Source organism: Apus apus, chromosome 18 (assembly GCF_020740795.1).
Source record: "Apus apus isolate bApuApu2 chromosome 18, bApuApu2.pri.cur, whole genome shotgun sequence".
NCBI lineage: Eukaryota > Metazoa > Chordata > Aves > Apodiformes > Apodidae > Apus > Apus apus.
Genome location: NC_067299.1, coordinates 4986305 through 4999493, shown reverse-complemented (window position 1 = coordinate 4999493; position 13189 = coordinate 4986305). Strand labels below are relative to the sequence as shown.

Sequence of the window (13189 nt, the reverse complement as noted above, 5' to 3'; positions counted from 1 at the left end):
ATAGGAGAGCAGCTGTTTGCTGAGGAGGGCTTGTAGCATGCAGGGCAGAGCTGTGAACCTGGAGCACCGGGTGTGCACAGGAGGAGATGTACAATCTCCTTGCTTCATCTCACCAGCACAGAGCTGTGTGCAAGGGAGCTGGCACTTTGCTCTCTGAAACACCAGAGAGCAAAGTTTCTTTATATCTAGCTGAAAAAAAGCATCAAGTCTGTACAGCCCCCTGAAGGGATCTTGGCCTTGATGGGCATTTCTTTACCAGGTTGTCTCCCTCCTTCTCTGCCTCAGTCTCTTTTCTTCCATTTAGAGACCAGGAGAGCTCTTTCCCTGGCTTCTGGAGCAACTGGGCTTTCCACCTGGATTTTTTTTTTTTTGCCTCCCTAACTCTACCTGGTGGCTCCTATTTGGCTTATACATTTAATGCCTCTCTGCACACCTGGCTAATCCCATGCAAACCCCTGACACATTCCCCAGACTTGACCTTTTGGCACAACACATACCAGACTCATAATTTTCCAGGCTTTGTCTATTTATTACTACGATGGTGGGCAAATTTTGTTAGGGAGGGAAGTGAATAAGGCAGATATCACCTGCTACAGTTTGTATTCCACGATCCAAAAGAAGATGGAAAATATTACAGTTATTTTGTTAATACAAGATACCCAACTTATTATAGATTTGATTTTATATGCAGCAGCAAAGGGATGGGATTATTAATCTCATTAACAATGCCTACTTCAATTTGCATAAAGAACTGGAAGCTTACAAAGCACAATAAGGAGAAAAGCTCTTAAGTATCCTGTTTCTCACAGGCTGCAAGTTGCAAAGTATGAAGGAAGCTGATAATGCTCTTTCAGTTCCTGGGGACTTCAAGCAGTTTAAAAGATATCTGACATTAGTAAACACCATTAGTAAGCTCACTAACAGCTGGCTGAAAATCTAAAGACAAACATCTACAAAATCGTTGAAGCATAAAATAATGTAGGAACCTCAGAAAATACATGTATTGACAAGCAGGTGTCCAAGCACATAAGCTAGTAGCTTTGGGCACTGTGGAAGGTTTGACTAGAGGTGTCTGCCAGTATGGGAATACTTGGAACACACCTGGTCAGACATTGCAAGAATTGGGTAGGAGAGATAAAGATGTATTTATGGCTTCTACACACCACTGGTCACAAACCGTGTTTGGGTTCTTTACCACATTAATTCAAACAAGTGATTAAAATGAGCAAATCTCAGCACTTACAAAAAAGGGACTCTCACGGTGTATTAAGTTGCCTCTAATAATGCTACATAGAAACACAAACCAGGCTCGAATTCTCTTTCAGATATCTTCCCCTACAACAATATTCATTAACTTGACCTGTATTTATTGGCATCCAAACTGCAAGGGAGAAGACAGGTCTCTAGTTGGCTGTTTAAGTTTTCATCATCCTTAAGCACCAGGAAAGGAATTTCCAGATCCAATTAGCAAAGCCTCTGCCTTTACAGTCTGAGCAGTTGCCCTGAGTATCATTAATCACTCCATCAAATGAAGCATTCACCACCTTCCTGGTAGGAACAAGTTACTGAAAAACATTCCTCATGACAATTCCTATTTAGCATTACACTGCAATACATTTGACAATGATGTTTGGTTTTTATGTTTAACTGAACCACTTTACATTCTACTTAAACCAGCTGCATGTACAAATACCTGCATATGTATCTGCATTTATCAGCTCTCCTTTCCTGTGACCTACCAGTAAATATGTATTGCATCAGATGCCTGTGCATATTATATGCAACCTGACTCATCACATCACATTGTATTCATGCTAAATCTGCCTGAAACAGCAAATAACAAAGAGCAGGATAAACAGAGCATCTTCTCAACTGTTTCCTTTTTGGCTACGTGCCTACTCTTGCACTGAAAAGCTGCTGTACTAGAAAAGTTGGTTAATGTTTGCACTTGCACAGCTCCTGGAAGACTAAGACACTCAAATAGCAGAAATTAATATACACAAAATAGCTGTCATGGGAAAAGGCAAAGTTTTCCCCAAGGTGCACTGTTACAGTACAGTGTGTTTGACTAGCATTTCAGCTCCCTTTCCTTTTCGGGGAAAAATATGAGATGCATAATCTGTTTGTACTCCTGACTTTCCCCCACCCAATTAGAACATTGTTTCAAAGGATTCCTGCCCTTAGGTAGGCAATATAATCTGATAGCTTTACATAGATGTGGTCTGGGTTATACCATCTTTCAAAATGACAGGCTTCAAAGTAGAAAGTAATGTCTTCCAGACGGGTAGGGGGACAGGATACCAATGGAGGACTCAAAGGCACATCTCATGCCTGATCTCGCAGGAGTAGACTCATCCACAAGACCTTATATGATGAACAAAATTAACTGAAATCTGACTCAGTGCTACCAAAACAGCTCAAGAGACAAGGGAGGTTTATAGTCCCAGTGGTCAGAGCACAGCTTTGAATGTTATTGTACAGCTCAACAGTGAAAAAATGCATTTTGCAGCCTCAGCTGTCTCATCTCCTGCTCTATCAGTGTACTGAGTAATGTCACAGAAGACTGCTAAGATCACTTTCTGCTGCAAACCAGGTTAATAAGACAACTTCTAAATACAGTGAGATCCTCAGGTGAAGGCAGACCAGGGAAGTCCATCTATACCTCCTGCTTGTATATTTATGGCTTTGGCTGAGATCTGAGTGCAGCATACACAGGAAGGTAGAAGAACAAAGACTGGCATTGTCAAGGGGACCTCAAGGCCTTCTCCATCTTCTGAAACAGTGAAGTGTACACACGATAAGCCAAGAGAGCCTCTCCATGTGGTAGTCACATGGTCTGTGGAAGCTGTAATCTCACAAGGACACAGATATGGCCATGCAAATATGGGTTATGCCTATACTAGTAACCATTGTATATCCCAGAGCTCCGAATCAGCCTTTAATCTAGCTGCTAACACGTGTGAAAGCCTGGGCTGGAGCAGCTTCATTTCTCTTCTGCTCCTGTTAGCCAGGAACATACTGCCCTTTGATAACCTGACTTGAGAGGTAGGGACATAAGCTGACAACATCTAGGTTTAAACCTTTGGAAGTGAAAAGGAGAGGAGGTGCCTGCAACACTGGGGACAGATGTCATGATCCCAGGCAGCAAAGATGGCAAGAGGATGGTTGGTATCAGGTGTTAGCAAACCAGCTGCATTTTCAACATCCTCTTCAACCAAACCACCTCTAACATAGTCCTCAAAACAACCAGGCTGAAGCAGCATAGGTGCTATCACCACTGCTTCACTCTGCATCTCTTACCTTGTATTAATATGTAACATACAGTAAAATACCAGTATAGGCTAAACAAGTTGTAACATACCTCAGATGGTCATAGCAAACCTAACTGCCAAGCATTAGCAGATAATTGTCTTTGCATCTGCTCAGCACCAGCCTGTGCAAGGCTCCTGCGTCAGAGCTGACATCGAAATTTCAGACGTGGGGGAGGAAGAAAGCAGACACAGGAGAGAAAATGCCACAGACATCTTAAGGGGAGGGCTTGTCTTAATGGATTTTTCCCATTATTGAATTCAATTATGGGTAAAAGGCAAACTTCCCTAAGAGAGCTTGAACGTAAGAACCTGTCTCTCTTTCAAGACCCATCAGTAGGTTCTTTCCCAAGGCTACTACCTGCACCAGACGGGTGCTCAGCATCACCAGCTGCACAGAGAAACTCTTGACCAGAAGTGTCCAAATTTCTGCCAAGAGCAGTAGGGTTCCCTTGGCACAGCCATGCCAGGGAGGACACAGACAGGGGCCTTTGTACAGCCCTCTAGAGACTCCCAGTGCCAGAAGCGACCTGGCACAGGAGCCTGGCTGCATCACAGCTGCAGCAATTACACTAATTGTCCAAGGGACGAAACAATTGCACTTGTCTGACTGGTCAGGGCATGACAGGAGCCCCACACATTTTTCTTTGTGAAAGCATTTTGCCTTGAAGTAAATTTCCAAAACAAAGTCCCTTTAACTCCAAGCCTTTCCAGACTTTTTCCTGGCAAGCGTGACTTATTATTTCTAAAAAGACCACCTTAAAAGAGATGCTACCCTGGAGAGTGAGATCTCACTGCAGTTGGCTTTCACCACCATCTGTGAGGGAGGTAACACAGCACACACAGCCATGAGCATGACTTGAAGAGCTGCACTTTGCACCACCTTCAGAGACCAAAATAACCTGGACTGATGCAGTTACAAGGTGCTGGACTTGCTAGAGATGAAAACCCAGCAAAAAACAAAACCCCCAAGACTCCACCAAGCTTCCACAGGTGAAAACAAAGCAAAGGACCTTTCCCTTTCATAGCCCATACAAGCCCTCAACAGCATTGAACATCCTGACTTCAACAGCAAGGGAAAAAACCCAGGGTCTTATGCCTATTTCTTTAGGATCACGAATGAATGCCAAAACTGATGGGCAGAGGTGACTGTCCCAGAGGGCCATGGTGCTGGAGGGCCCCAGCAGTCTGAGTTGGCAGAACTCAGAACTTGGTCTCCAGGCAGCCTGGCTACCCTAGAATGTTTGGGTCCAAGCACAGTTCTGTGGCAGTTTTCCCCTGAACAAGTGCGAGTGAGGTCTTGGGGAAGGAAGAGGAGGTCTGTATCCCATGGAGGAGATGAGCTTTAAGGATGAAATGGATGGAGCCATGGCAAGGGACAGCAGCAAGGATGGCACAGATGGCCAGGTGAGCACAGGCAGGGAAAGCGGCACGTTGTGAGAGCAAAGCAGAGTCCAGCTTCAGTTTCACCTCCGCAATATGGTTTGGGATCAAATTTGCAGAGAAGCAATCTTCTGAGGAAGCAGAACCTGTCAGAGAGGAAAGGACTTCTCTTCCTACACACTTCTGCATGTTTTACAAGGCAACATAAGCTTTTGTTTAAGTCAGTTACGTAAGTGTTGCTTTCCAAAAGATGAGTGGAGGAGTTATCTACACAAACGTTTACACAGGGAAAACAGCCACTGCCCTTTGCAAGAGAAAATATCCCCCTCCCCAGACCAGGGAGGTGCAAGTGCAGTGGCTGATGATTTTGTTTTGTTTTCAGTCTGGCTTTGCAGCAGGTCAGCCCTGGTACCTTTACCATAAAGCTGCAGATGGAGCAGCGTGGCCTTACAATGAGCCCATTGTAACCACACATTTCCACTTAACAAGTGACTGCCAGCCCATATTTGATTAATGCCTTTAGGAACGAGCGATCATTGTTTACCTTGTAATTTATTACAGGTAGGATATCCAAAAGGGACTTCAAGTAGGCACCTAATTCTTATGGGCTTTTAATTATAATTGAATACCTAGCTTCATTAAACACCTCTGAAAATCCAATCTGAAATGTTTTGGCAGAAAGAGAAATGCTTCTAAGCCTTAGGACACAATTTGTCATCAGCAGTTGGCTTATGTTTTTTTTAAAGAAAAGATGTAAGATTTGCAGAAATAGGAGCACTAACCTATAGCTTTGACAATCTGTAGAGCACACAGAAGGATCTGGATGGCACAGTGAAGGAGGCAGTGACGGGCAGTGAGAGCGCTCCACCGCACAAGACCCCGCTCATCAGCTGGGCAGAAGGCCTCGATGAGGACACCTTTAAAATTGTGAGAAACTGAATAGAATTTAGCAGTAGAAAAAGTCAGTGGCATCTCAAGTTCTTAGGGGAGAGGGAGCAAATGAAATCCAGGAGTTTGGCAGAGGGAGCAAAAAAAGCAAGCAGGACAAGACACTTATTTCTGTAGCTTTTTTCCATGTCTGAAAGTTTTTACCTTGTAGTTGTTTCCCAGTCATCTAGATATTGCACTTTTAGTTTTTAAAAAAACAACCAACAACCACAAAAGACTCAAAACAACAACCACAAAATGATCATACTTCACATACACTGTTCTTTTTTTTTTTTTTTTTTTTTAAACAAGTACTGCTACATTAGCATTTCACATGACACCCTGTGCTCCCAGGATATAGTGGTTTGGTTCCTTTGCATCACTTACACCACAGCCACAAAGCTTCATCTCATACCATCCTCCCCTGCCATGGGATATGACCTTCCCATTCCTTGTGCATCCTGACATAACCACACACAGCCCCAGTCACAGCCCAGTACACACACACACACACACACACACACAAGAGGGAAGGCACCCAGACACAGCATTGGCTCCTGTGTCATGTGCAAGTGTTTGCAACACATTCCAGGTTTGGCCACAGGAAGAAGCAGTGTGAGAAAAGGCAGTAAAGCATTTCCCCTCCCTGCAGAACAGTAGCTATTTTGTAGCCTGAAATTTGTACCTTTTGCCCTACAGTGTTAAAAAGGAATTCCCAGTCTCGGAAATCCCTCAATTCCCTTTCACATCATCTTTGACATGCTTCCCCTGAGGTGTCACCAACCTTGGGATGTGCTGGAGCAGCTCCTGCAGAGCACTGGGAGCACCTGACAGAGGTTCTGGTGAAGATCCATGTCAGCTCTCCCAGGTTCACACAGAGACACCAAAACACAGCACTCCTTCCATGCTTCCCCTGCTAGCTCCTTCATCAGTTTATTTAGTGAAAGGGAACATCCAAGACCTGGATTTAAAGTGCTGAACACCTAACACCAATGCTTTTTCTTTACAGAGCAAGGAGCTTTTTAGACCCTATAAGAAGTCACTCAGGAAACTCCATTTGCCCCAGTACCTCTCCAGAAAGAAAAAACTGAAGTACCTGAAGAAAAGTTTGACCACAATCGGGAGCTGCATTGATCACTTTCTCCAGCAGTACTGCAGACCCTCTGAAGTCCAGCCCTGGCAGAAGTAAGAATTTCCCCTTACCTGGCACTAGTGGTACCACACCAGTGATGTTCCCAGAAGGAATTTAGACACCTGCTTCGGCCCTGCATTTCCAGGCACTGGAAATGAGATTGGGTGTCAATGGGAAACTTGTATAGTTTGCTGTAATGCTGAAAACTCACAGATTTTACTGGTAATTTTAGCAGAGGCCATGGTGGCACTAACTCCTGCCCAGCACAAGGCTGATTTTGATGTGCTGTTCATCAACAACATCTCTTTGCAAGTAAAGGGGCTCCTGAGTTAAAGGATAATCCTTTCCATGCTTAGGAAAGAGTAATTCTTTAAAAGTTTCTAAGCTTTGGTGAGGAAAAAAAAAATGGGGGGAGAAGGGAGAAAGAGAAAAGCCGTGCAAAGGATATGTCAGTGGTTACAGTCTCTATGCCACAACTAGGGAGCAGAAGGGGCAAGAGGATGAAGTTTGTACTCACATGCACAATCCACCTGTCTGCCTTTTCCCAAGGACACTCTGGTGTTTCGTTGCCCTCTTCTCAGAGAGGAAGGCAAAGCAGCTGCAGAAGCTGTATAAGTACATCAAGAAAAATCAAATGGATAAGTTTGAGGTAAGCAAACACAAATGTTAATACTCCAGAAGGCATTCCTGCTGTGCTGACTTTAAGGGGATAACTGTAGCATGCAGCTTACACAGGTTGATCCATGTCAAGGGAGAAGTCTCCTACTGAGAAGTCTGTTTATCAAAAGGCTCTAAATCCTGCAGATATTGCCTGTCCCTCCCAGAACACAGACACTGAGCTATCACACCCATCAGAAGACTTTCTGTGTCTAGCTCTGGGAAACTGAGCTGCTGTCCCCAGCACCAAGGTTTACAATTTTGGAGCTGTTTGCAGATCCCTTATTTCCAGTCATGCTTTACAGACACAATCCGATCCATAATTTTATCTGATGATAGAAGAGTTCAACTTTGAAAAAAGCAACTAGTTCAGGTAAAGCCTGTGTTTGCCAAAGCTGATTCCTGTGCCTGAGCATCATCTATGGAAGGAAACTGTAATGAACAGTTTCCCAAAAACACCCACTCCTAGGGGCTAACCCATATAAGCACAACCATAAACATATCTCCTGAGCAAAAGCTGAGTACACTAGAAGTTCAAATATCTACAAGAAACACATAACTTAAAGTTTATTTAAAAAAAATTAATTATACAGCTGTATTCAATAAGTAAAAAATAAAGAGTCAACTGGGAAATTGCTTTGAGTAAATCAGAAAGCAGCAGCAGGCAAGAAGACCTCATTGGGTTACCAGAGCACTGCTTGCTTCATGTTAAAAAGGGAGCTGTGGTCATCTGATAGCTGGCAATGATAAGGCCATAAATAAGTTTGGGGCTGCAGGTAAACAGCTCTCTCCTTTCCAGTTAGAGAGAAAGGGGGAAGCCAGCCACCCAGTTTTTGGTTTTAGTTTATGGGGAAGCAAACCTATTTATTTATATTTTATAAGGCTCTAAAAAGATATTCTAACACTGAGGAAATCAAACCTATTGTGAAGAAAAAACCCAAAACCACATACAAATTCCTGTTGCTAGCGCGAGGTGCCCGAGATTAACTGGGAGAGATTAAAAAAAGCAACTGGCAGCCCCAGGAGACGACAGGCGCTCCTGCCCCCTGAAACTCGTGAGCCCCGTGGAGGGTGAATCCGGCTCCATTTCCAGCACAGCCCTTCTCCAAGGCTTGGCTGAACCCAGGACATGACCTTGGCTAAGGAGAAGTCAGAAGTCCCACTGCTCCTACAGGGCATCTGGCAGAGGGCAGCTCCCCATTGCCACCTGGGAACGGGCACGAGGAGAAGCAAATAACCCCCCAAACACCCTCCCATCCTCTTGCTGCCCTAAATAAAAAACACAATCAAAACACACAATTTCACATTTTCCTTCCCAATAGCGGGAGAAAAAATAAAAAAAGGGAGGGAGGGGGGAAACTAGATGGTGGGTGACAAGTATTAGTCAGGCTGTGTCGTGTGCTATGGGGACGCACCGGAGTGTGCACCAACGAGCAGACAGCAAGAGCTGCGCGGCGCTGGGGAGCAGGCAGCCTCCAAACAGGCAGAAGAAGCAACAAATTCTGCATTCCCTTATGTAAGGGTTGACAAATGCCTTTTGTTATGCAAGACAAGTGGGAGAAAAATAAGCATCTTTGGCCTTTGTGGGAAGGGAACAGCAGACGGCTCCCTGCTAAAGCATAAACAACAGGCTACGGATCCGGGGGGGACCAGCGTGTTCTGCACAACAGAAATAGATTATTTGGAAATGCCTCGTTATTTAGATGAGTGAGCATAAAAATACAGAATCTATGTGTTATTTGTAAGTGACTGAGGTTGTCAGCATGGTAATTTGATAGTTTTTCTGAGTTTTGTTAGAGGAGAGAGCATAGTGAGAAGCTGTCCACTAGCCTTGCTCACCAGTCATCTTAGAATCAGGGATCTATGTTCACTTCCCTCACATCTGAGCTTTTAAGCGTTTTCTTTTATTATTAAAAAAACCACACAGCCACATTGGAATTTAAACACTGGTCCCAACTCTCTGTTTTTAGACTTACTGAAAATACCAGCTTCTCAGATTAGTGCTAGAACAGAGCGTCATTCACCTCGGCAATCTGCTGGCTCCCATACAATGCTGAAAGCTGTAGAAATCAGTCTCAGTCTGAGAGAGTAAAGAAATAATTATTCTGGGCTGAGACTTTAAAAGTTGTTTTTTAAAAGAAAAAAAATAAAATCAAACGGCAACATGAAAACAGTTTCTCCCTGGGATTGCCTAGAATGATGCAGGGGCTGCTCTCATCAGGCTCCATGGTACCATCCCACCACCCTTAGGATGTTCAACACGGGGAACCCATCGTCACCCCGAGCCTTTCTCCCTCCCAGGGCTCAGAGTGCATAAAGCGACAGTGACATCCAGTGGCAGCGCACACCCGTCCACAGCCCTGCACCCGGGGCAGAGCACCACCCACAACCCATCCCACCACACGGCACCGTCAGCTACTGACCGTGTCCCTGTAGCGCCTGAAGAACAACAGCTCTCTCACTAGTGTGATGAGAAGGGTTCTTGCTTTAAAACGCAGATTTTTAGGTGCTTGGGTGAGCTGGGCTGCAGGTCAGTGCAGGGGCAGCACAGAAAAGGTGGCTTTGCAGAGGCCAACAGGACTGGCTGCTGGGTGGGATGGAGCCTCTGAGCTCAACTGCAAGGAACAAACACATCCTAGGGTGAGGATTTGTGCAGACAGTACAGTCATTTCTCAGCTCATTGCTGCTGCCACCTGACAGGACTATGGTTAAGCAAGAGTTATTGCTCAAGCATGAGTCAATGTGCGCTGTTTGTTCATGTATCTTCAAAAGTGTTGTGGGTTTTTTTTTTGCTTTTTTTTTTTTTTTAAAGGAATTATGCTTTCCTTCAGCAAACCCATATTTAGTTCCAGGATGCAAAGAAAAGAAACTGAAGCAGCTTTACATCAGGTGGAGTCTTAGAAGAGATACAAGAGACCTGCAGGAAGACCCAGGTAAGAGACAGTCAGCACCAACACACCTGTAAAGTGCTAGAATGACAGAGAGGTACTTGCATAGCCAGTGTCATGTCGGTACCCAGCAGGAAGAGCGTTTTCCTGCTCAAGCAGAGCCACCCACACTTGGTGTTTTTGCAAAAGGACCAGCAGGTGAAGACATGATCAGGGGTGGGGCTGGAGGAGTTGGGCAGGTTGAACTGCTGTCTCACAGAAGACACATGGAGTAGGGAAAACTGCAGCAAGAGAAGTTACTATAACATAAGGTGGCAGTAAGGCAGAAGACATCCCTTTGTTGGCCTGTGTCAGCTGCCATTAATTAGTGTCTCTCTACACAGCAATCTGGATGCTCAGAACATAGTTGTGGTTTGCCTTTGGGCCCACCCTGGCAAAGCCAGCTTGTCTTCTGGAGCAAAGAAATGCAGACCAACCTGTATCAGGCATGTTTGCTAACCAGAGTCACTGGCAGCCTGTTTACTCCAGCCAGAACTCCGGCATATGCAAACTCCAAAGGAAGAATGAGAAAGGGACATTAGGAGCAATTGCTGAGGAGATGGGCTTTGCCACAAACAGGTGCCACACTCTGCCTGTGGAAGGAGGATCTGTCCCACATAAGCCTATTTTCAAGCTGCTAAAATGCAATCACATGTCCTGTGGGAGTTCTCATGTACTCATAACCATCTTGCTTTTCATCTCTTTTTCTCCCCAGTCTCTCTGTTTACCTCTAAAAAAGTCCAATCTGGTCTGAAACAGCTCTGAGGGAGCACTTAAACACCAAATTGATAAACTGAAAGCCAAAACCCAAGAGCTAGCTAGACAGCGTGATCTGGGAGGCTGAGTAGGAGTCCCACACTAACCTGCTGGCTGTGCAGCTCCAGGCAGGCCTCCTCCGCCTGTCTGTTCCCCTCCAGGAGTAAGGAAAAATAACATCCAACCAATTCTTACATAGATAAATGCTCCAGAGACACAAAGTGCCCAAAATACTAAAAATTAGTGCAACTGAAATGTAACGAACATAGCAAGAGTTTGGGATTAGCAGTTGCTTGAGAGCCTGGGTGGTGACCCATCACAAGCAGCCCGGTGTTCCTATACATTCCTGCTGACAACGAACATGTCAGATTGAGCTATATGCAGAGTCCAGCAGTAAAGCCCCCAGAGGACAGCTTGGGCACAGCAGCATCAGCTCCTACAGCAGATGCAGCTTCTCAGAGGAGCTGAGCCTTTAATTTACTTTGTGTTTTTGTTCGGGTTTGTTTGTTGTTTTTTTTTTTTAAGGTTCCCAGATAACCTCAGAGGTCAATGGAAATACAGAAATCAATTAATACAGTGATATCACCTGAACAAAAAGCAGGGAATAAAGACAGGCTCCATGTTTCCCTGAAGTCACAAAATATGGAAATACTTGCAGTGTCACAACAACAGCTTTGACCCAAGCAAAATGAAAGTTATGCTGTTTTAAACCATGTGAGCTGATTTATTATTATCCTGGAGTTTCCTAACAGCTGTTGTGCCAGCATTGAGACTTGATTAAGGATGCGTGAGTATCAGACCTACCCTCATTACCTCCCTCTTTCTGTATAAACCCCACTAATGGAAAACCAGCATTTTTAAGAAAGCAGGCAGCTGCTCCTTTCCTTGTGGTGGCAGAACCCTCCTCTGATGAAAGCAGGATCTGCTCCCTGTTCATTTCTGCTCCAACATACACACACACAAACCCTCCCCATGGTCAGCAGCTGTACCCCACCGGGAAGGAGGGAATGGAGGAGGAAGGGAAGAGACCCATGTGCAGAAAATATTCTGGTAAAAAGAAGTTTCATAACTTTTACACATACGCTTGCCAATTTCTAACTGCTTTAGGCAAATAATGGCCAGGAGCCCTTACACACACCAGGGTTCTTGGCAGATGCAGCAGCACCAGCCATTGACGCAGACCAAGGTGGTTGTAGCCCTGTTCCACTGCTGCAGCAGGGAGAGACTCACATGACAGGTAATGCTTCAGGACAACAGTGAACAGACAAAACAGTAACAAAACAGGCTGGTTTGTACTTGAGGGTTGGCTAGATGTGCTCTATGGTGGAATCCAGATTTTAAGAAAACATCAGACACACTAATAGCTTGGTATGGGCATTTTTTAGCCTAACCAGTAGAAAACCCAAAGATCCTTCCCTCCTACATTCTAAAAATCTGATGGTTGAGTAGAGGGTTTAGTTATTGTCTTCAGATTTGAACCCAAGCAAGAAATATCCCTCCTAGATCCCTTTGGAAGGGCAGATAACACAGACCATTTTTAGAATCAAGACAGATTTCCTTTTTAAATGGCATCTTGGATCACATCCACAGACCTTGGCAGGAGACTCAAATCCCTGGTGCCGCTGCCAAGGGTGCACAGAAAACCACTCAGCGAGGCTGTGCAGGAGGATGTTGTGAGCTGTCTTCACTGGGCAACAGACTCTTGCCTTGGGTTTCACTGTGCACAAGAGCAGACACTTGTGTAATGCAGACCTGGTTCAGCAGCAGAATATGAGGAATTTTTTTAGAATAAGAGAATACTTCTTTCAGGTAATGGTTTTGAACTTTCTCCATAGCACACACTCTATAAACCAAATGTAGTAACACATACAGCTGCATCAGAAAAATACTGTATGACCTCAAAATGTCACACTTGTTTAAGGCAGAACTGAGCAAGATTAAAGCCTGCTCAAGACTTGGATTATTTTACAATTTTTCCAGTAGGAATTGAGGTGACTTAGAAGTGACAGGAAAGCTCTCAAGGAAAGCTGAGCTCTGCTAGAAGTAACTCACAGTTTCCTGACCAGATGATGTGGGCAAAGTGAAGAAATGTCACCTTC

General features: G+C 44.6%; 1 protein-coding gene across 1 annotated transcript; it reads left to right on the top strand.

The window, feature by feature from the left end:
* The first annotated feature begins 4664 nt into the window (after positions 1-4664).
* CHCT1 (CHD1 helical C-terminal domain containing 1) lies at positions 4665-10372 on the top strand. The gene is made up of 5 exons (XM_051636091.1): positions 4665-4715; positions 5496-5618; positions 6628-6803; positions 7300-7399; positions 10220-10372. The coding sequence occupies exons 1-5, from the start codon at positions 4665-4667 to the stop codon at positions 10370-10372; spliced, it is 603 nt and encodes a 200-aa protein (XP_051492051.1).
* Positions 10373-13189: the final 2817 nt, after the last annotated feature.

Excerpts from the sequence above, each read along its gene's own strand:
- CHCT1 (XM_051636091.1), top strand. The coding sequence starts at position 4,665 with ATGGATGGAGCCATGGCAAGGGACAGCAGCAAGGATGGCACAGATGGC. Across the intron at positions 4,716-5,495 it reads AGGATGGCACAGATGGCCAG|AGCACACAGAAGGATCTGGA; the intron begins GTGAGCACAGGC and ends GACAATCTGTAG. Across the intron at positions 6,804-7,299 it reads GAAGTCCAGCCCTGGCAGAA|GACACTCTGGTGTTTCGTTG; the intron begins GTAAGAATTTCC and ends CCTTTTCCCAAG.